The sequence below is a fragment of the Mandrillus leucophaeus genome, unplaced genomic scaffold (assembly GCF_000951045.1).
Source record: "Mandrillus leucophaeus isolate KB7577 unplaced genomic scaffold, Mleu.le_1.0 Scaffold101, whole genome shotgun sequence".
Lineage (NCBI taxonomy): Eukaryota > Metazoa > Chordata > Mammalia > Primates > Cercopithecidae > Mandrillus > Mandrillus leucophaeus.
The window spans coordinates 2,617,767-2,637,797 of NW_012098210.1; the positions used below are offsets into that span (position 1 = coordinate 2,617,767).

At 53.8% G+C, this 20,031-nt stretch overlaps 1 protein-coding gene across 5 annotated transcripts; it reads right to left on the reverse strand.

Moving 5' to 3' along the window:
- Nucleotides 1-134: 134 nt before the first annotated feature.
- Nucleotides 135-15,286, reverse strand: LOC105535775 (chromosome unknown open reading frame, human C20orf27). Of its 5 annotated transcripts, none has more exons than XM_011974995.1 (6): nt 15,001-15,286; nt 6,666-6,770; nt 5,119-5,261; nt 2,104-2,242; nt 1,032-1,154; nt 135-796 (listed from the first exon to the last, which is right to left on the reverse strand). In XM_011974995.1, exons 2-6 carry the CDS (start codon nt 6,682-6,684, stop codon nt 696-698), a joined length of 525 nt encoding a protein of 174 aa, XP_011830385.1. In that variant the 5' UTR covers nt 6,685-6,770; nt 15,001-15,286; the 3' UTR covers nt 135-695. The 5 variants fall into 5 exon arrangements, with proteins under 5 accessions (XP_011830385.1, XP_011830375.1, XP_011830366.1 ...); XM_011974985.1 differs by having other exon boundaries at nt 14,573-15,285; XM_011974976.1 differs by lacking the exon at nt 15,001-15,286 and adding an exon at nt 14,573-14,710 and having other exon boundaries at nt 6,591-6,770.
- Nucleotides 15,287-20,031: the final 4,745 nt, after the last annotated feature.

A 20,031-nucleotide genomic window follows, 5' to 3' on the forward strand; every position in this document is an offset into this window, starting at 1 on the left:
CTCTTGTGGGGCTAGGTGGTATAATACCACGCGGTGCCCTGCTTCCTGAAAGAGTGAGTCTACCCAAGTCCTTCCTTGGCCCATCTGCAAAGGAGTAGGCATTACCCCAACCCGAGAACAAAAATCCACCTGGCTTCCGGTATCCACTGGAAGTTTTATTTCTTTAGGGTTCTATCCCAACCAGTCGCTTAAAAACCAAGTAACACAGACCTGAGGGCGGGGGGGGGCTGGGGACTGCACCTCCCTCCTACTCATGGTGGACAGCAGTGGGGACGAGGGAGGGGCAGGAGAGGTGGCTGAAGCAAGGCAGCAGCAGCAGTAATGGGGCCACGACGCCACAGAGCCAGCTCCATCCTCTCCCAGACCCTGGTTGGAGCCCCTATGGCTTGGGGTGGGGAGTGGGAAACCCACCCCAGGCCCTCCCTCTCCCTTCCTCAGACAGCCTCCTTTCGGGCTCAACCCATTTCTTCCGGCAGGAGACTGAGGCACACGGAGAGGAGGAAGTGGGAGAGGAGGACGCGGGAGGGGCAGGGTGGCGGCACAAATGAAGGCAGAGGTGAGAGGCGTGGGCAAGGCCACTCCACCCCCACGCCCACCCCAGAGAGGGGCGAGGAAGCCACACCATCACGCAGCATGTCGGGGGGACAAGGCGGGGTTTAAGGCTGAGGGGCCCGGGGCAGGCGGGGCCTCAGGCCTCAGTCAAAGCCATGCCAGTCGCTGTGCTCTGAGTCATATTCCAGCTCGGCGCCCACGCACTTGACACCGTCCAGCAGCATGGGCGTGCCGTGGTGTCGGTCTGCAAGGTGGGGTGCAAGTCAGTGCCATGCTGGCCCCTGGCCCCACCCATGCGGCCCACTAAGGGGACCCCTCCCCTTCCCTCAGGGATCAGCTGGAGGTGGGGACCCACCAAGGAGGTTGAGAACCCCCAAACTGGGCAAGGAGCCCTTGTTCAGCCCTGGTTCCCTGAGGACAGAAACCCTTGCAGTCGAGCTTGTGCATCCCTCCTCCAACCAGGAGCCTCAGGCTCTCACCCATGACGCGGGCCTGCACCGTCACGCGCACACAGGTGCCGGTGCCACCTTCGCAGGCTAGCAGTATCTCCTCTTTGAGGACGCCCTCTTTGTGTGCTGAGTACTCGCACTTGACACTATAACCTGCCCGGGGACAGGGGCAAGTGGTCAGTACCTCCCTCAGCCTCCCGATCCTACCCCTGGCACTCACTGGCCCCTACCCACCACCATGGCGGGGGGCTACATGCTGAGTTGCCCCAAGAAAGGGGCAGGGATGGCCCTTCTGGAGCCCAGAGACCCATTCCCCCTAGCAGGGGTGCAGGGGTCTCAAAAATTTACCCATTCTTCAGTGAGCTGGACATGCCTCCAGCCTGTGGGCCACCCCAATGTGGCTCCAAGAGTGAATGAAGTAGGGTCCAATTCAGGCTTCCAAAATAAGGTCTGGCTGTTTTCTCCCAAAAGGAAGGCAGGGAGAGGCGGTGATGAGGAATGAGGGGGGTGGGGCAGGGTAGGCTTTGAGCAGATCAGATGGCAAGAGGTAAAGGCCTGAGGTCAATCCATTGAAGGACAAGGTCATGGGGAGGCTGGTGATGGGGACAGGAAACTGAAGCTGGAGCTCCATGAAACTGACACCCTAGCCTCTGCCAGCCTGGGAGCTGGGGGTGGGGCAGGACCTGAAGGGAGCCTGATAGGAACAGCAGCCTGAAATCCAAGGTCTGGGACTGGTGGGTGCTAGGAGTTATCCACAAGGTGTGTGTAGCTCCAGCAGGTTTTTCTCGAGGGTTAGGGAAGCAGGAGGGAGAGCTGGAGGCTTCAAACAAGTTCCTCAGCGGCTCCCGTCTTGGTTACTGCCCCACAGAGGTAACCATCACACCATGGGCAGGTACAGGCAAGTACGAGCTCATGGACTTCTGTTCAGGGACAGGGAGCAAGGCCTGGAGTGTGGGACCTGCTGTGTTGCCACACTGCAAGCTCACAAAGAGGTGCCATGTCCCCGACTTGCTGAGCTGCCCATCCACCCTAGTTGGGGGTAAGGGAGCACCCCATGTTCTCACTCCCACTCCCTATGGGCCTGCTGGAGGAGGGGACGCACCTTCAGGGACGGGCACCACGCTGAGGAGCTTGAGGTGCAGGCTGGGGACAGGTGCCTCACGGACGTCCTTGCTCAGCCTGTGCACTGGGGGCAGAGTGAAGGTAATCTCATACCTGTGCAGGATCTTCAGGAAGCCAACCTACAGCAAGAGAGGTGGGGGAGGGAGGCACCTTCACTTCCTGCTTCCCCCAGGCCCACCCAGTTGTGTCACCTGTGATCCCATGGACCCCAGCACCTGCTTCCCCAGAGAGCCCAGAAAGCCCAATTCCCTCCATCACTCTAGCTGATCGACCACCCAGCCCAGTGGCCCCAGCCCTTTCACAGACCCCTTCCCTTGAGGGTCCCAGCCCTACAGCTTGGCCAGCAAGATCCTCAGCATCTGTCTCACAGGCCCCAAAGTCCTCAGTGGCTCATTTCATAGACGAGAAAATGGAAGCCACAAAATGACTGGCCAAAGGCCACATAGTGTAGCCAGGGTCAAGTCCTCCCTAGACTTCTTAACCACTCCTGCCATGCATGGCACCCAGTAAGGTACCACCCACTGCCTACAAGGAAAGGTTCAAAGTCCCACAGGTCATCCACCTGTCCCCATCACTGCCAGTATCCCAGGGTCAAGGATGCTGGTCTTCCATTCGCTCATAGGATAACACCAGGCCACAGTGCGGGATGAGGGATGGGATCAAATTAGAGACACGACAGTAGACCAGCTGTGTCAGCCCAGAGCTGGACCACAGGCCTGGCACCAGCCATTGAACTGGGGCTCCTGGCTGCCCTGCTGGCACCGGATTGTGGATGCCCGCCTGCCCACTCAAAGGCTGACTATGCCCAATGGCCCATACTCACAACCCAAGCAATTTCTGTTGTTCATTCACAGTGCTTGGTGACAGCCACCCTCTGGAACAAATGCCATTCTTGGAAACTCCAGTAGTATGAAGGGTCACAAGCCAGGGTGGTTGCTAAGCAGGATGACTGGCAGGGGTGTCAGGCCAGCAGGCAAAGGGTGCATGCTGTACTCCCAGCTCACATGAGCACATAAACTCCTGCTCACAGTTACTGGGGCTGGGCAGCCCCATCCCTGGGGGCCAACTGGGACTGGCTGCAGAGAGTTTTAGCTGTTCAATGGGACCAGGTCGATATTGCTACATGACAAACCTCAGTCCATGTGCCCCCCTCATGCTCTGCTGGTAGAGGGCACACCCCTCAAGAAGGCTTTCTGGCTGTACCTGCTAACTGTGACCTTGTGACCCAGGGGTACTACTTGTAGAATTTTCCAGGGGAAATAGAGATGTGCAAAAAAATACTCTTCGCTGCCTTATTTATAACAATGAAAACAAAAACAGCCGTAACACCCAGGAATAGGGAGCCAGCTAAGTCAATGATGACACATATCATGGAGCAGTAGGCAGTTGTAAAATCTCGTGGAAAATTATTTACTGACACAGGAGACAGTTCACAACAGAAACAAGCAAAAACCAGTGTGGACATGGTGATGCCAGCTTTTGTTTTTGGAAACAACGCTTTTTAAAATAAGCTGGATCCGGCCGGGCGCGGTGGCTCAAGCCTGTAATCCCAGCACTTTGGGAGGCCGAGGCGGGTGGATCACGAGGTCAGGAGATCAAGACCATCCTGGCTAACACCGTGAAACCCTGTCTCTACTAAAAATATAAAAAAATAGCTGAGCGTGGTAGCATGTGCCTATAATCCCAGCTACTCCGGAGGCTGAGGCAGGAGAATCACTTGAACCCAGGAGTTGGAGGTTGTAGTGAGCCGAGATCACGCCACTGTACTCCAGCCTGGTGACAGAGCAAGACTCCGTCTCAAAAAGAAAAAAAAAAAAAAGCTGAAATAACACACATCAGAATATTAACCATGGTTATTTTGGGATAGTATGACTGTGGGTACTTTTAAATTTCTTCACATTTTCTCTGTCTTCCAAATTTTCTCATGTCTATTAAGACATGAGTGGATTTTGCAATGAGGGGAGAGAGCTATTTTTAAGTGTTGGTTTGTTCCGTTTATTCTCTTGGGGAAGCTGTCAGCTGTAAGACAAAGAGTGGGAACTTCAGAGTTGGACAGAAATGGAGACAAAACCCACCTTTTTTGTTTGTTTATTTGAGACGGAGTCTCTCTGTTGCCCAGACTGGAGTACACTGGCGCAATCTCAGTTCACTGCAACCTCAGCCTCCTGGGTTCAAGCAATTCTCCTGCCTCAGCCTCCCAAGTAGCTGGGACTACAGGCGTGCGCCACCACACCCGGCTAACTATTGTATTTTTAGTAGAGATGGGTTTTGACACGTTGGCCAGACTAAACCTGGGCCCCTTTTGAGCAGCACAGCAGACCCCCCTGCAGGTCCAGCTCAATAGGCCAGACCTCCCCCGACCCAAGGGCACTCCTGTTCAACTCTGGACCCCTCATTTATTGACTGAATAAATAAGGCCTCAGTCTCCATTTTCCCCAACCCAGCTCCACCAAGCAGAAAACAGGGGGTGATAACACTACTTCAAAGAGCCTAACTCAGCCAGAGATTTGGCAAAGAAGGGTTAAAAAAGAAAGTTGCACCTTGTTATTGCTGTAATTAGCTTCACACCTGTATCACATACATACATTCTTCCATTCTCATACCAAGTCTAGGTAATGTGATTGTCTCCACTTGAGAGAAGAGAAATTCAGGTCCCAAGGTCACAGAGCCAGAACGGCTGGCCCAGACCTGAACCCAGGCCAGTGGCACCATAGCTGCAACACTGCCTTCCATTGCTATTGTCTGGGTAAAGCAGATGACAGCAATGGCTCTGCTCATCTTGATCTGGATGACATTCTTGATCTGGATGACATTCTAAATGCTCTCATCTCATTGAAATCTCACTGCCTCCCATCTGACAGATGGGGAAACCAAGGCACAGGGAAAGGCACAGACATGCCTATAAGCCCAGCTGAGAGGAAAGGGGACAGGCACCCAGAAGCCAGGCAGAGCCGGGGAGTGGGAGAAGCTGCTGATGGGGGAGGTGTGCATGTACCTTGACCAGAAAGCTGCTGTCACTCTCCTGGGTGACCATGACCACCGAGTCATGCAGCTTCTCATCAAAGTGGACGTGGCTGTGGGATCCTTCCGCATCATGGCCTGCCGCAAAGCGGATACTCCGGACTCTGGGCTTGTTGCCTAGGAAGAATGAGAGAGGGCTCTGAGGGCTTTCCGTGTCCCCAGGAAACTCCTCCCGCTTGTCCCCTCGTCGCCCCCAAGACTGCCGTTGACATCATCCAGCTCCCACTGGCTGGGCTCTTTTCAAGGCTAGGTGGACACTGGGATCATGAGGCTTGAGGCCCCCCGAGTCCTCCCACAAAAATGCATCCCCTGAGAGTGGGTGTGGGGGGACTCAGGGACTGGCTAATATGACCCTTGCTTGAAGGGGATGGGGCTGGTGCCAGAGACAGGAAGGGACAGTCTTCCAGACTCCCACCAAGCCAGGGCAGCGTGGGGCTCAGGCCAGTCCTCTGGATACCCTGCCCAGTGCTCTCCTTCATAGTGCAAAGCCCCCCATCCCTGGGGCCTACCCCCAAGCTGTGTCAGTGCATGAGGCCCCTGCCTGCCCATCCTCATGACCCAAACCTGAAGGGGCAGGGACAGGAACAGGCTCTAGGGGATCTGCCTAGGGGTGGCAGAAACAAAGGGGATCAAAAAACACACTCAGCCCACCTAGGCAAGGCTGCAGCTGCCACTAAACCTCACTGGCCACTGGCAAGCAAGAAGAGAGAACCCAAGGAAGCTTCCAGACCCACCCCAAGACCCCCTTCCTTCCTCTGCCTAACCCACCATCAAGGTCCTCAGCTGTCTCTGAGCTGGGTCGGGTTCTCCAAGACCAGAAAGGGCAGAGGGATGGGAAAGGTAGGGTAGCCAGGAGCTGCGCTGAAGGCCTGGACTGGATGAACACTCAGGCTGGGGAGGCCGAGAGCATGGCCCTAGTCCTCTCTGACCCCTGGCCCCTAGGCCCTCCCACCAAGAGCTCTGTCCAGGGTCCTCTTAGTGGGAGGACCTGATCCAGCTTTGAGCCGGCCTCTTGGATACTCGGAGGCCCAGGGGGCCAGCCTGGCACATCCACAATCCCTGGTGAGCCCCACAGAACTAACCCTCTAATCTCACCAGATCACCCTGGCCTAAAACCCTCCCTTATCCCTTCTGGATTCTGAACGAAACTCAAATTCCCTTCCACAGCCTGATGTGGCCCTCCCATATTACCAGTCTCGGTGCTCACCACAAGCCCCTCAGCTCCCCCAACCCCCACAGTGGAAGGGCAGAGACACAAGAGCACACATCTCCACAGATGAGCCTAAGGAGTCAGCAGGGCTCCACAGGGGTCCACAGGGGTCCCTGCTAGGGCTTGTATGAGCCCCAGGACCTGGTACAAACACTGACATATTCCCAATCACATTCGCACACCAACACACACGCACTCACACATGCACACACATACACAGGTGGTGCGGGCCCTACCTGCAGCAATGGCCCTCCTACCAGGGCCCACTGGAAGAGCTTGTGCAAGCCCCACCAGGCCAGGAAGGCACTTACCCTTGTTAGCCGCAGCCATGGACGCCCTCCCTGCCACGCAGCTCCTGCCGGACACCGCCACTCACACTCAGCGGCCTCCCATGCTCCAGGGACACCAGCAGGAGCCTGAAGATAGGGAGTGGGGAGGGCAGGGGTCAGGGCCACCCATGGACCCATGGTTTGGGGAGAGCAGAGGAGCTCCCTTTAGGAAAGACTCAAACTGCTACTGCTCTCAGCAGCCCAAGTGGTGTCTGTACTCTCTAGCATGGGGGCTTCTGCCCACATTCACCAAGAGCCCTCACCCCTTCGTGATACCACAGTGACTCAGGGTTCTGCCAGCATGTGCTGAGCTACAGCTTCTAGGTGCCAAAGCAACAGCATAGGACTCCTATCCCCAGCACTCCCAGAGGCTGGCAGGAGGGGCAGCCTGGAAAGGAGGATTTTATGGGTATTTTCCAGGGACCAGTTCTGGTCTTGCTGACCCTGAAGGCTGGGCCTAGAGCTACATTATTCAGGTTGCACAAGCAATGCAGCTGGGTGAGGTCAGAGGCAACAGTGTGCTTGATGGTGGGCAAGAACAGGGGATCACATAAAAGAAACATGTTCTTAGAGCTTTCCCTCCTGGTGATTGGTCAGAGCCATGTGCAAAACAGATGCCTGTGGAGGGGGTGTGCCCCCATCTGAACCTGCCATTCACACCCTGCCCTGAGTCTCAGGCCTGCCTCCGGCTCATCTCCCCAACGGCAGCCTCAGCACAGGGGCAGTGAGAGGCACCCCAGGAAGCCTCCAATGGGCCGAGCTGGGACTATCTGAGCATCAAAAAGAATAATGAGTGCAACTGATGGAAACAGATGGAACACATAAAAGCAGGGCATTCACAGAGATTATTAAAAAAGACGAGGGAAAGCAAAACAAACAAACCCAAGCCCTCAAAAGCCCTCATTTGTCACCACTGACGGTAGCAGTGCCCTCTTTACTCTGAAAGCTAGGGATTAAAGAGAAATAATTCAGCCTGTCTCTTGGCCTTTCTTGTGACCAAATTGCCCTGGTGGTTGACGGAAAGCTCTTCTTTCGGGAAGAATTCCTGCTAATAAATAACAAAGAAATGACCAAATGCTAAGTCATTCTGCAACCCCTAAAGAAACAAATGCTGGGCCAGGCGCGGTGGCTCAAGCCTGTAATCCCAGCACTTTGGGAGGCCAAGACAGGCAGATCACGAGGTCAGGAGATCGAGACCATCCTGGCTAACACGGTGAAACCCCATCTCTACTAAAAAATACAAAAAACTAGCCGGACAAGGTGGCGGGCGCCTGGGGAGGCTGAGGCAGGAGAATGGTGTGAACCCGGGAGGTGGAGCTTGCAGTGAGCTGAGATCCGGCCACTGCACTCCAGCCTGGGCAACAGAGCGAGACTCCGTCTCAAAAAAAAAAAAAGAAAAGAAACAAATGCTGGAGGCAACCAGAACCAGTGGATGCTAAACCAGAGGGGAAGGTTGACAGGAAGCAGATACTCACAGGTGCCCAAATGTCACTGACAGAGGACCTGGTGTGTGTGTGTGTGTGGTTTTTTTTTCTTTGGTTTTGTTTTGTTTTGTTTTGTTTGAGACAGAGTTTCGCTCTTGTCACCCAGGCTGGGGTGCAATGGCACAATCTCAGCTCACTGCAACATCTGCCTCCTGGGTTCAAGTGACTCTCCTGCCTCAGTTTCCCAAGTAGCTGAGACTCATGCCTGGCTAATTTTTGTATTTTTAGTAGAGATGGAGTTTCACCATGTTGGCCAGGCTGGTCTCAAACTCCTGACCTCAAGTGATCTGCCCACTATGGCCTTCCAAGTGCTGGGATTACAGGCGTGAGCCGCCGTGCCTGGCCGAGGACCTGGTGTTTAAGGGGAATAGCACGAGTTTGCAATGGAGGGATGTGACTACTCCCAGTCACCCACTGGTCTCTCTCTCTACTTTGTGCAGGACAGCCTGTCACACTGATGCCTCCTGAAGTGAGGCAGCCCAAAGTCACAGCATCACTGACAAGGGATTCCTGCCAAAAAGGTTTAACCTGGATCTAAACCAGCCTCTAGCTTCAACTTCTTATTTGCTGAAAACACAAAGGAGAGTGGAACAAATTTAATGACTCCATGAGAAAGCAATGAGACAAGCCCAGAAGGCAGGACATTCTACAGGATGACTGACCTGTTTTTTGTTTTTGTTTTTGTTTTCAAATGTCAAGAAGAAAAATAAAACAGGGTAGGCATGGTGGCTCACACCTATAATCCCAGCAGTTTCGCAGATCACAAGGTAAGGAGTTCAAGACCAGCCTGGCCAACATAGTGAAACCCCGTCTCTACTAAAAGTACAAACATTAGCCGGGTGTCGCGGCAGGCGCCTATAGTCCCAGCTACTTGGGAGGCTGAGGCAGGAGAATCACTTGAATCCAGGAGGCAGAGGTTGCAGTGAGCCGAGATCGCACCACGACACTCCAGCCTGGGCGACACAGTGAGACTCTGTCTCAAGAAAAAAAAGAAAAAGAAAAAGAAAACAAGGGAGATTGTTCTAGATAGGAAAGCGGCAAACTACAGCTGATTACGCAGCTGATGGTAGAGTTGCTGCCTGTTTTTTTGTTTTTGAGACAGGGTCTCACTCTGTCCAGCCCAGGCTGGAGTCCAGCTCACTGCTGCCTTGATCTCCCAGGCTCAAGCAATCCTCCCACCCCAGCCTCCCAAGTAGCTGAGACCACAGCCACACACCACCATGCCTGGCTAATTTTTGTAGAGACAGGGTTGCCCAGGCTGGTCTCAAATTCCAGAGCTTAAGCAATCCGCCCACCTCAGCCTCCCAAAGTGCTGGGATTACAGGCATGAGCCGCCGGGCCTGGAAAATAAAGTTTTTTGTAAATAAAGTTTTACTAATAGAACACTACACTTCATTCACTTACATGTTGTCTGTTTTTGCACTAAAACAAAGCTACTTCCAAGTAGTTATGATAGAGACCATATGGCCTGCAAAGTCTAAACCATTTATGATCTGGCCCTTCAGAGCAAAGGTTTGCCAACCCCTGTTCTAGATCAACACACACTTACAGACCAAAAAAGGATAATCTTCAGGACAACTGACCTGTTTTTTTCACCACATCAGCTGCGAGAAGAAAAATAAAGTAGAGGGTGTTTCGAACTACCTATCAAAGAAGACATCTGTGGGGGCCAGGTGCTGCGGCTCATACCTGTAATCCCAGCACTTTGGGAAGCCAAGGCGGGAAGCCTGGGGTCAAGAGTTTGGGACCAGCCTGGCCAACATGGCAAAACCCCATGTCTACTAAAAATACAAAAATTAGCCAGGCGTGGTGGTGTGCACCTGTAATCCCAGCTAGTCAGGAGGCTGAGGCAGGAGAACTGCTTGAACCTGGGACACAGAGGTTGCAGTGAGCCAAGATCCCGCCACTGCACTCCAGCCTGGGTGACACAGCGAGACTCTGTCTCAAAAAAAGAAAACAGGCAGAAAAGAAAACAGGCTGGGCGCGGTGGCTCATGCCTGTAATCCCAGCACTTTGGGAGGCCAAGGCGGGCAGATCACCTGAGGTCGGGAGTTCGAAACCAGCCTGGCCAACATGGAGAAATGCTGTCTCTACTAAAAAATACAAAATTAGCAAGGCGTGGTGGTGTATGCCTGTAATCTAGCTACTCAGGAGGCTGAGGCAGGAGAATCACTTGAACCCGGGAGGCGGAGGTTGTGATGAGCCAAGATCGTGCCATTGCACTCTAGCCTGGGCAAAAGGAGCAAAACTCTGTCTCAAAAAGAAAAAAAAAAAAAAAAAAAAGACATTTGGGGGATCTGGAAAATGTAAATGGCCTGGACATGAGGTGACACTAAGGGCCTGGACATGAGGTGACACTAAGAAATGAGTTGATTTTGTTAGGTACAATCATGCAATTGTATTAGGTAAAGAAGTATGTCCTTATTTTTTCAGGGAAACACACTGAAGAATTTAGAGATGAGTGACACTGGCTCGTCAGTACACGAAAAGAAGAGGAACTACAGGGTGGCCTCATAGTCTAGGGCTGGGCCTGTGGAGGGCATGACCTCAAGGTCCCTCTGGTGCCAAGCTGCCCTGGGAGCAGGTGTGGCCTCACCTCACTCCCCACTCCTCAATGTGGGCAAAGTCAACCCATGCCCAAGCCTTGCTCATGGGCAGGGTGTTCACAGTTTGGGTACCACCAGGAGCCCCCTCTGGCCAATGGACCAGGCCAGCAACCCCCTCTTAGAGGTGAGCTTCCAGGCCCCAGCCTAGGGCGCAGGAAGTGGAGCTATACCCACTCACCTCTGGCCAGGGCCACTGTGGGGTCGGTTGCCTCAGCCCTAGAAAGCTCAGCTTGTCCCCAGGGAACTTGGTCTTGGAGAGCAGCCTGCCATAACCCACCACCAACTACAGCTGCCCCCAAAGCTGTGAACTCAGAGCATATGACAAATGGCCAAGTGCAAGAGTGTGAGGCCCTCCTCCTATCCTGCAGAGGCTGCCCCAGCCACACCTCTGCAGCCAGGAGGCAGTGACAGCCCAGGGTCCACAAGGTCCCCCCATCTCCCAGGATGCTCCCTGAAGGCTCAGGTCAAACTGCACTAGTGGCTGGTGAGCAAAGGCCGCAGGCCCTTTTCACAAAACACTGACCCGGTCCATGCAGGGCGCTTTCCCTGTCTTCCCCTCAACTACTGCCTGACCCGGCCCCCTGCCTTTGCCCAGGTCATCCCTTCAGCCAGAAACAATCCCATCCCTCCCAGCCACACCTTCGACAGGGTCTCAACCCCAACATTTCTTTTTTAAGGATGCATACCCTGCAAATCCCAGGACAGGACTACAGCTCTTTACGGAATCCCCTTTCTCACGTCTGGGATCGTTTGATATCCCTCTTCCTCACTTTACGAGGGTAGTGACTGTGTTTCTGTCAAACCCTGTGTCCCTGGCACTCAGCGCAGCACCAGACAGGGAGGAGCTGTGTTTGGTTTATGTTTGTTGAATGAATGATCACATCACATTTGCTTAGAGGGCCTGGCCAAGGCCCGTACTTCAGCACTAAATGATATGGTCAGAGCCAGTGACTGCACTGGGGGCTCTCAGGAAGCAGAACTCCCCACCCCACTCTCTTACCCTACCCCTGCCCTGGGGGCACTTCCCTCGCTGGCCCCCACCAAGTGGCCTCCCACTGGCATTCCTCAGGCCTTGCTGCAATCAGCTGGTTACCTGTCCATGCCTGCTTTGAGAGGGACATGCCCCATCCCCACTGAGGGTGGGACCCACATCTCATTGCAGTGCCCAGTATTCAGTAAAGGGCAAACACTCAGGGCCTGTAACCCTCCGGACAGTGAGGACATAGAGGCAGGAAGCAAGTGACTTCAGGAAGCCATAGGAAACTGGGAAAACCAAACCTCCTTTCTCAATGGAGAACCTGCTGGTCACTGTCCCCTGGGAGCTGGACTCTTGTCCACATACAATTCCTCATCAGAAACAGGCAAAGAGGGCACTGGACCTCCCCTGCTGCAGCTGTGTCCACAGAGAACAGCTAGGCCACCACACAAACCCAAGCCTGGCCCTGCCTCCAGCCTCCTCCTGTGCTAACCAAGGCTTCACCGTGGCTCAATCCACAAGGCCCCCAGAGGCAGGAGTCCTGGTTCAAATTCAGGATCTGCCCTTGCTAGCTGCATGGGTGAGTTCTTTCACTTCTCTGTCCCTGTTTCCTAATGTGTAACACAGGAATAAGCAGTGGCCTCTTCCTCCCAGGGTTTGCTGCAACTGTGTCTGAAGCTCTGTGACAATGCACCCCCACCTCTGCAAAAGTAAACCCCCAAAGGCCTGGTTTCTATAGCAACAGCAATTTCAGCAGCACCGTCAGAGAGGCACTTCAGGCCAATCCTGGAGGAGTCAGGAATGACCCTTAGAGTGGGCCCCAGGGACGTCAGCCTTCTTGGAAAACAGCTCAAGGGTTGAGGGGGCCTCCTTCCTCCTGCCTGCCCCTTCTCCCACTCCCACAGCAGCCAGGTCCCTAGGGAGGGTCAGAGAACAGATGCTGTGAGTTCCCAGTCCCCCTAACCAGAGGGGCTCACAAGGAAGATGTGCAGAATGAACATCCTGGAAAACTGGGAAATAACCAGGGAGGAACATGGTGCCCCTCCCCCCAGCAAAAAAAAAATTTTACCCTCCCTGCTGAGATGGGGTGTCAGCAAGCTTCCAGTCCCCAGCCCAGGGTGCAGGAAGAGGAGTTACACCCATTCACCTCTGGCCAGTATGCTCCCAACGTATGAGACCTCATTTCTCATTCCTTCCTCAATCCCCATTCTCATTGTGGTTCAAAGTCTTTCTCTCTTGAGCCAGGAACTCCGCAACCTTCCACCCTCCCTACCTCTTCCTCTCCTACCCCAGCCTGGGGCTCAGTCCTGGCTCAAGCACTCAGTCCAGCAGAAGCACTGCATAGCCTCCCATTAAAGCCCACGCCTGTGAAAAGAACACCCATTAAGGCCTTGAGATGGGGCCACATTGACCTGCTGACTCTCAGCACTGGACACAGCAGGGGCCACACATACTCAGAACAAGGCCTGGAAAAGCGAGGCTGGAGGTCAGAAGTTGTGGCAGCTTCACATCAACTCAGCCTTAATGTGACTTCATTTCCTTCTCCCTCCAGCGGGCCAAAGGTGCAAAGATAAATATGGGTGTTCTCTCTCCCTCTAACAGTGAAGTGCTGGGGGTGGGGGTGGGGGAATATGGAGAAGGGACCCTCACCACCCACACCTTCCTGCCTCCCCAACAAGTGCTGCCCTTCTCTGCCCAGCATTCTCCCCTCTTTGCCCTCAGCTAGTGGGTGCTTAGCCTCCAGATGGCATGCCCCACCTAGGCCCTGCCCTGGGCCTGTGATCCAGAGGTCCCAAGAAGCAGAGGCCAGGCTGGGTCCAGGGAGTCAGCTGAGGTGAGGGTGGGAGCACACAGGATTATCTCCCAGGGACAGGGCTGCTGCCTCGTAGCTCAGGATGGATAGAATGTGGGGGGTTATCCAGCTACATTTTCCCTCCACAGAAGACCAGAATGGGAGGGAGATAGGGATGCCGCCCCGACTTTCTTCAACTCCCCGGGGCAGAAAAATGCCCTACCCCTACTTTCCAGTGCCAAGATTCAAGAAGAAAGGCAAGCGGAGACTTCCCTTTCTCAGTCCCTGCTAATGGAAACATCGGTCCAGAACCTAAATCCAGTCCCTCCTCCTTCGTGCCACCGGGGGGGAGGTGGAGCCCAAGCCCCCGAGGCCCCAGGGGCCCAGGTGTAGGACCCTTTATCCTCTCCGGCAGCCATCCCTGTGGGTGTGGCACCCCCGCCACACCCCATTCTTGTCATCTCAGGGGGAGGGGGGAAATGCAATCGGACGTCCCCCCCATCCAATCCATCCCTAGCTGCGAGGCAGCGGCTTTGTCCCTCGGAGATAATCCTGTGCGCTCCCCACCTTCGCTCACCTCGGCTGACGCAGGAGTCTCCGGAGCCCGCACTCCCAGACATCACTGCCCTCCTTCCTGAGGGTGCTGAGGCTCGGAGGCTCAGAGATGCTACTCCTCCAAGGTCATGCAGCGAGGCAACAGCAATGAACAGGGTCGTGGGGAGGGTGGGGCGCTCACCCCATTACGCCCCCGCCCTCACTACCGCACTCGTGCCCCCGGACAATCGCTTCGCAGAAAACACCCCAGCTGCACCAGCTAACGGTCACTAAGCCTCGGGAACCTGACATCACTCTAGTTTAGGTGCTGGGGAGTCCTCCAGGCCCGGCCCCGACAGCGGAGCCCCCCACCCTAGCCCTGCCATCACAGCCGCTGGGGTCCCAGGCACTGACTGCTCAGGACAGGGCCGGGACCGGGAGAGGACCTCGGCGAACGGGAAGGAACCGGGAGGCAGGGAGCAGAGAGGTGGCCTCACCTTGCGGGGTGCACCCCGGGGCCGGGGAGGGCAGGGACGACCGCTGCGGGCGGCTGCAGGGGCTCAACGCCGAACACGAGGAAGGCAGCCCCGCGCGGCTGCCGCCCGCCCGTCGGCACGCCCCCGCCTCCGCCCATTGGTTGATCTGGGGGTGGGGCAAGAGATGCTTCGGACCAATAAGCGGGCTCCAAAGAACGGCCAACTGGCGAGGGCCGCCTACGTCACGTGCAAGGGTCGATGAGGCTGCGCCCTGCGAGTCCGCGCCTGCCGGGCGAGCTCTCGCGAGGAAGGTGGGCAGGCGGCCCAACTGGGCCAGGGGCCAGAACCCGGCACGGGAAGAGGGAAAAGGAGGGCCGCGGATTGGCCCCGCCCCCGCCCCTTCCGCCTAGGGGATAGCGCCTCCAGCCTTGACGCCTGCTAGGACGCGCCTCTCTTGGGCCCTGCGTTGTCGGGAGGGCTGTCGGGCGCGTCTCGGGGCTGGGTGGAGCTCCTGAAGGTGGCCTTTCTCCCAGGGCTTCCACGCTGGCTTCGGCCATCGATACGGGCCGTGCTAGTCTCGTTCAGGAGCTGAGGAACCCTCCATCACTCCAATTTCGACCCCAGGGTTTGGACCTCTTCCCCTTCCACCCCATCCCCTGTGTCGGAAGAAGCGCCCCCGTGCGGGCTCGAGACACGTCCCGGGAGCCCGGCCCGGCCTGGAGAAGCATCAGAACAAAGAAGGCACGCGGGCTGGGGGCTGGGAGAGCCTGTGACGCGCCCCCGGGGACCGCAGCCTCTGCTCCCGGTCTCCATGGAGGCGGTCGCCATGGCAGCGAGATGCGCCTCTTTCGGCACTGCAGGGTGGGATGTGGGCGCCTACAATGAGCCGGGGAGCGAGAGGCGTGGCCCTCCGTTCTGCGGGGGTTCTTGCCGGTGCTCTCCGCCCGCCGGTTCGCGAACACCCCACCTATACTTCGCCCGTGGGGACGGATTCCCCAAAGTGCCCGCAGTAAGCCGTCCGGAGCACGCAGCGCCTTCCTTCCAACGAAACTAGAGGAGTGGCGGCCTGGGCGGCTGAAGGCCAGCTTCCCTTCAGCAGGGCCGGGGTCGCTGCCTTAAAGGAGCCCTCAAGTCTGCCACCCTGTGGTCGATAACCTGTCTGCTGATCTCCTGTCTGCACACTGTTGGCAAATTAATCTTTCTGAGCTCTTGTTTTCATCGCGTCCCTCTCCTGCTCCAAAGCCCTCTGGGACTGTCTCCAGTAGCGCTTCACAAACTTCAGCAGCATTTTGGGTGATTCATGTGCCCTCGCGTTTGAGAGACAGCACTTACATTGAGAGTTTTTCACATTCTGATCTCAGCCCACTCACTCCTGCCCACTCTAACCACTCCCACCCCACTACCTTTAGACCTTGTCTTGAAGGTCTAAAGTTGGCAGACGGTGGGCCCCAAGTGGCCTGTAGATGTATTTTGTTTAGCCCACATGGGGCTTTTTTAAAAAGTTCTTCCCCCTCCTGCCTCCCCCTCCTCTTTCTGGAATCAGGAATCTGGTTTCGTGGCTTCTTTTGAAATATCAAAACAGCTAACGACATGGGCTCACATTCCAGCCTGGCATTACAAGCCCCGTAAGAGCACATCACTTTACCATAGTCCCCACCAATCCCTGTTTCTCATGGTTAATTACCTTCTGGGTCAGTGCAGACATCTGTGATCCCCTCTCCCTCCTTACCCAACCTTCCAACCTGGAAGGTCCTCCCCACTCTCTTATAGCCAAAATTCAAGCCCTCTTCAACCAGGATAAGGTTTGCCTATTTATTTATTTATTTTTGAGACAGAGTATCACTCTGTCGCCCAGGCTGGAGTTCAGTGGCACCATCTCGGCTCACTACAGCCTCCGCCCCCCTGGGTTCAAGCCATTCTTCTGCCTCAGCCTCCCAAGCAGCTGGGATTACAGGCGCTCGCCACCACACCCAGGGCTCATTTTTGTATTTTTAGTAGAGACAGGGTTTCACCATGTTGGTTAGGCTGGTCTTGAACTCCTAGCCTCAAGTGATCTGCCCGCCTCAGCCTCCCAAAGTGCTGGGATTAAAGGCGTGAGCCACCGCACCTGGCCCAACCCTGCTTTTTTCAAAAGTCTTTCTAGCCAACTCCTCAAAACCATCTCTGGTGTGGGCTCTCTCAAACACAAACTAGCTGCTAACTGCACAGCCCGGGGTTATTTCCGAATTGTCAACTCCTTTCAGCAAACATTTACTGAATGTGTCTGATGAGTAAGTTATTGTGCTAGGCTCTGTGGAGTGGAAGGCACTCACAGTTTAGTGTAGGAGGGACACCACACACAAAGAACTGTGGTCTCCTGTCCTTGCCAAATGTTCCTCACACTCCCAGGCATTGGGCAGTCTGGCCAACTGGGAGGAGTTGAAATACAGACCTGCCCGTGCCTGGGGATACTACATGCTCTCTGGGAAAGCCAAAGATGGTTCTGGAAAGCCTCCAGGAGAAAATGAGACTCTTCATGTCAGGAGGAAGTCAGGGCAGGAGTTACATGGCTGCCCCATCACTGCCCAATGTGTCTGTTTTACCACACGAGTGGTGCCCAGGCTCTGGGGCTTCCTGTGCAGAGGGCCTTACCAAAGTTAGATGGTTCTGCAAGGGAAACCACAGGCCCCTACTAAGCTCCCTGGAGATGGAGGCAAGACAAGAATTAGGAGCAACTCCAGGTTAGGAGAACAGATGGAGCACATATAAAACATCCACACACCATGAGAACCTGGTGAGTTTTAAAAACAACAACAACAACAACAACACTCGGCCAGACGCGGTGGCTCAAGCCTGTAATCACAGCACTTTGGGAGGCCGAGGCGGGCGGATCATGAGGTCAGGAGATTGAGATCATCCTAGCTAACATGGTGAAACCCCATCTCTACTAAAAATACAAAAAAATTAGCATGGTGGTGGGCGCCTGTGATCAGTGAGCCCAGATGACACCACTGCACTCCAGCCTGGGCGACAGAGCGAAACTCCGTCTCAAAAAAAAAAAAAAAAAAAAATACACAACACTCGCTATAGCTCCAAACACATGGTATTCTGCACCCTCTTAGTTTTTTTATTTTTATTTTTCAGAGACAGGGTCTCACTATGTTGCCCAGGCTGGTCTCAAACTCTTAGCCTCAAGCGATCACCCAACCTTGGGCTCCTAATGTGTGAGACCAGACCAGAAGCACAAGCCACTGTGCCCAGCCCTCTATTCTTTTTAATTAAAAATTAAACAACTATAACCTCATTGGAAAACTGCTTGGCAGTACCTAATAAAAATGATCAATGAAATGAGTAATTCCACCTTTTTTTTTTTTTTTTTTGAGACAGTCTCACTCTGCCACCCAGGCTGTAGTGCAGTGGTGCGATCTCAGCTCTGCAACCTCTGCCTCCTGGGCTCAAGCACTCCTCCCACCTCAGCCTCCCCAGTAGCCAGGACTACAGGCACATGCCACCACACCCAGCTAATTTTTGTATTTTTTTTAGAGATTACAGGCATGCGCCACCACGCCCAGCTAATTTTGTATTTTTAGTAGAGACGGGGTTTCTCCATGTTGGTCAGTCTAGTCTCGAATTCCCAACCTCAGGTAAACAGCCCACCTCGGCCTCCTAAAGTGCTGAGATTACAGGCATGAGCCACCATGCCTGGCCAATTTTTTTTGTATTTTTAATAGAGACGGTTTCATCATGTTGGCCAGGCTGGTCTCGAACTCCTGACCTCAGGTGATCAACCCACCTTGGACTCCCAAAGTGCTGGGATTACAGGCATGAGCCACTGCACCCAGCCATGGCATGTGTTTAAAAGAAACTGGCAAATTGTTTTCCAAAATGATTGTACTTACTTACACTCCCATTAGCAGAGTATAAGAGTTCCTGTTGCTTCACATCCTCATCAACATAAAAATTTGCAATTTTGTAAAAAACGCTACACCATGCAAACCAAACAAAGCAGGGCAATGGACTACCAGTCTTCAGTCTCTCCTCTGAGCCATGCCCTTGTAGAGGACAATTTCACAACAACTATCAAGATCACAAATGCATACACAAAAAACAAAAGAAAAAAAAACAGCCTGGTGAAACCCCATCTCTACTAAAAATACAAAAAATTAGCCGGGCATGGTGGCAGGTGCCTGTAATGTCAGCTACCCAGGAGGTTGAGGCAGGAGAATCGCTTGAACCCGGGAGGCAGAGGTTGCAGTGAGCCAAGATAGCGCCATTGCACTGCAGCCTGGGCGATAGTGTGAGACTCCGACTCAAAAAAATAAAAAAGAAAAGAAAAAGAAAAACACAACAAAGATTACAGGTGCATATATTCTTTGATCTAGCAACCCCAGTTCTGGAATTTATCATTCAGATATACTTCCACATGATACTAAATCATGAATGTATGAGGTTATTTATTGTCGCATTCTTGTAATAACAAAAGATTGGAAATAACTCAAATGTCCATAAATAGAGGACTTCTTAAATAAATTTGGTACAGACAATATAATCTTATATGACTTAAAAAAAAAAAAAAAGAGGAAGTTTTCAATGTTTTCCCAAGTAGCCAGGATTACAGGCATGAGCCACTATGTCGGGATAATTTTTGTATTTTTAGTAGAGATGGGGTTTTGCAATGTTATCCAGGCTTATCTCGAACTCCTGGCCTCAAGCGATCCACCCACCTCAGCCTCCCAAAATGCTAGGATTACAGGCGTGAGCTACCGTGCCCAACCTGCTAAGGAAAATTTTGTATTAGCTAGGATTCTCCAGAGAAACAGAACCAGGAAAGAGGGCGGATAGGAAAGACTGACATATTATAAGGAATTGGCTCACAAAATTATGGAGTCTGACCAGTCCCAAGAGCTACAGGGTGAGTTGGCAAGTTGGAGACCCAGGAGAGCCAATGGTTTAGTTCCAGTCTGAGTCCAAATACCTGAGAACCAGGAAAGTCAATGATGTAGCTCCAGTCCAAAGGCCAGGAGGTTTGAGACCAAGGAAGAATCAATGTTTTAGTTTGAGCCCAAAGGTAAGAAAAAAGCTGATGCTCCCATTCAAAGGCCACCAGGCAATAAAAATTCTCTCTTATTTGGGGAGGGCCAGCCTTTTTCTTCATTTAGGTCTCAACTGACTGGATGTGGCCCACTCCCCTTAGGGAGGGAAATCTGTTTCACTCATCTGCTGATTTGTTTCTTTTTTCCTTTTGTTTTTTGAAATGGATTCTCACTCTGTTGCCCAGGCCAGAGTGCAGTGGCATGATCTTGGTTCCCTGCAACCTCCACCTCCCCGGTTCAAGCAATTCTCCTGCCTCAGCCTCTCGAGTAGCTGGGATTACAGGCACTCATCACCCCGCCTGGCTAATTTTTGTATTTTTAGTAGAGATGGGGTTTTCATCACGTTGGCCAGGCTGGTCTTGAATTCCTGACCTCAGGTGATCTGCCCGCCTTGGCCTCCCAAAGTAC

Excerpts from the sequence above, each read along its gene's own strand:
- LOC105535775 (XM_011974971.1), bottom strand. The coding sequence starts at position 6,684 with ATGGCTGCGGCTAACAAGGGTAAGTGCCTTCCTGGCCTGGTGGGGCTT. Across the intron at positions 5,262-6,590 it reads TAGGAGGGCCATTGCTGCAG|GCAACAAGCCCAGAGTCCGG; the intron begins GTAGGGCCCGCA and ends CATTCTTCCTAG. Across the intron at positions 2,243-5,118 it reads ACAGCAGCTTTCTGGTCAAG|GTTGGCTTCCTGAAGATCCT; the intron begins GTACATGCACAC and ends CTCTTGCTGTAG.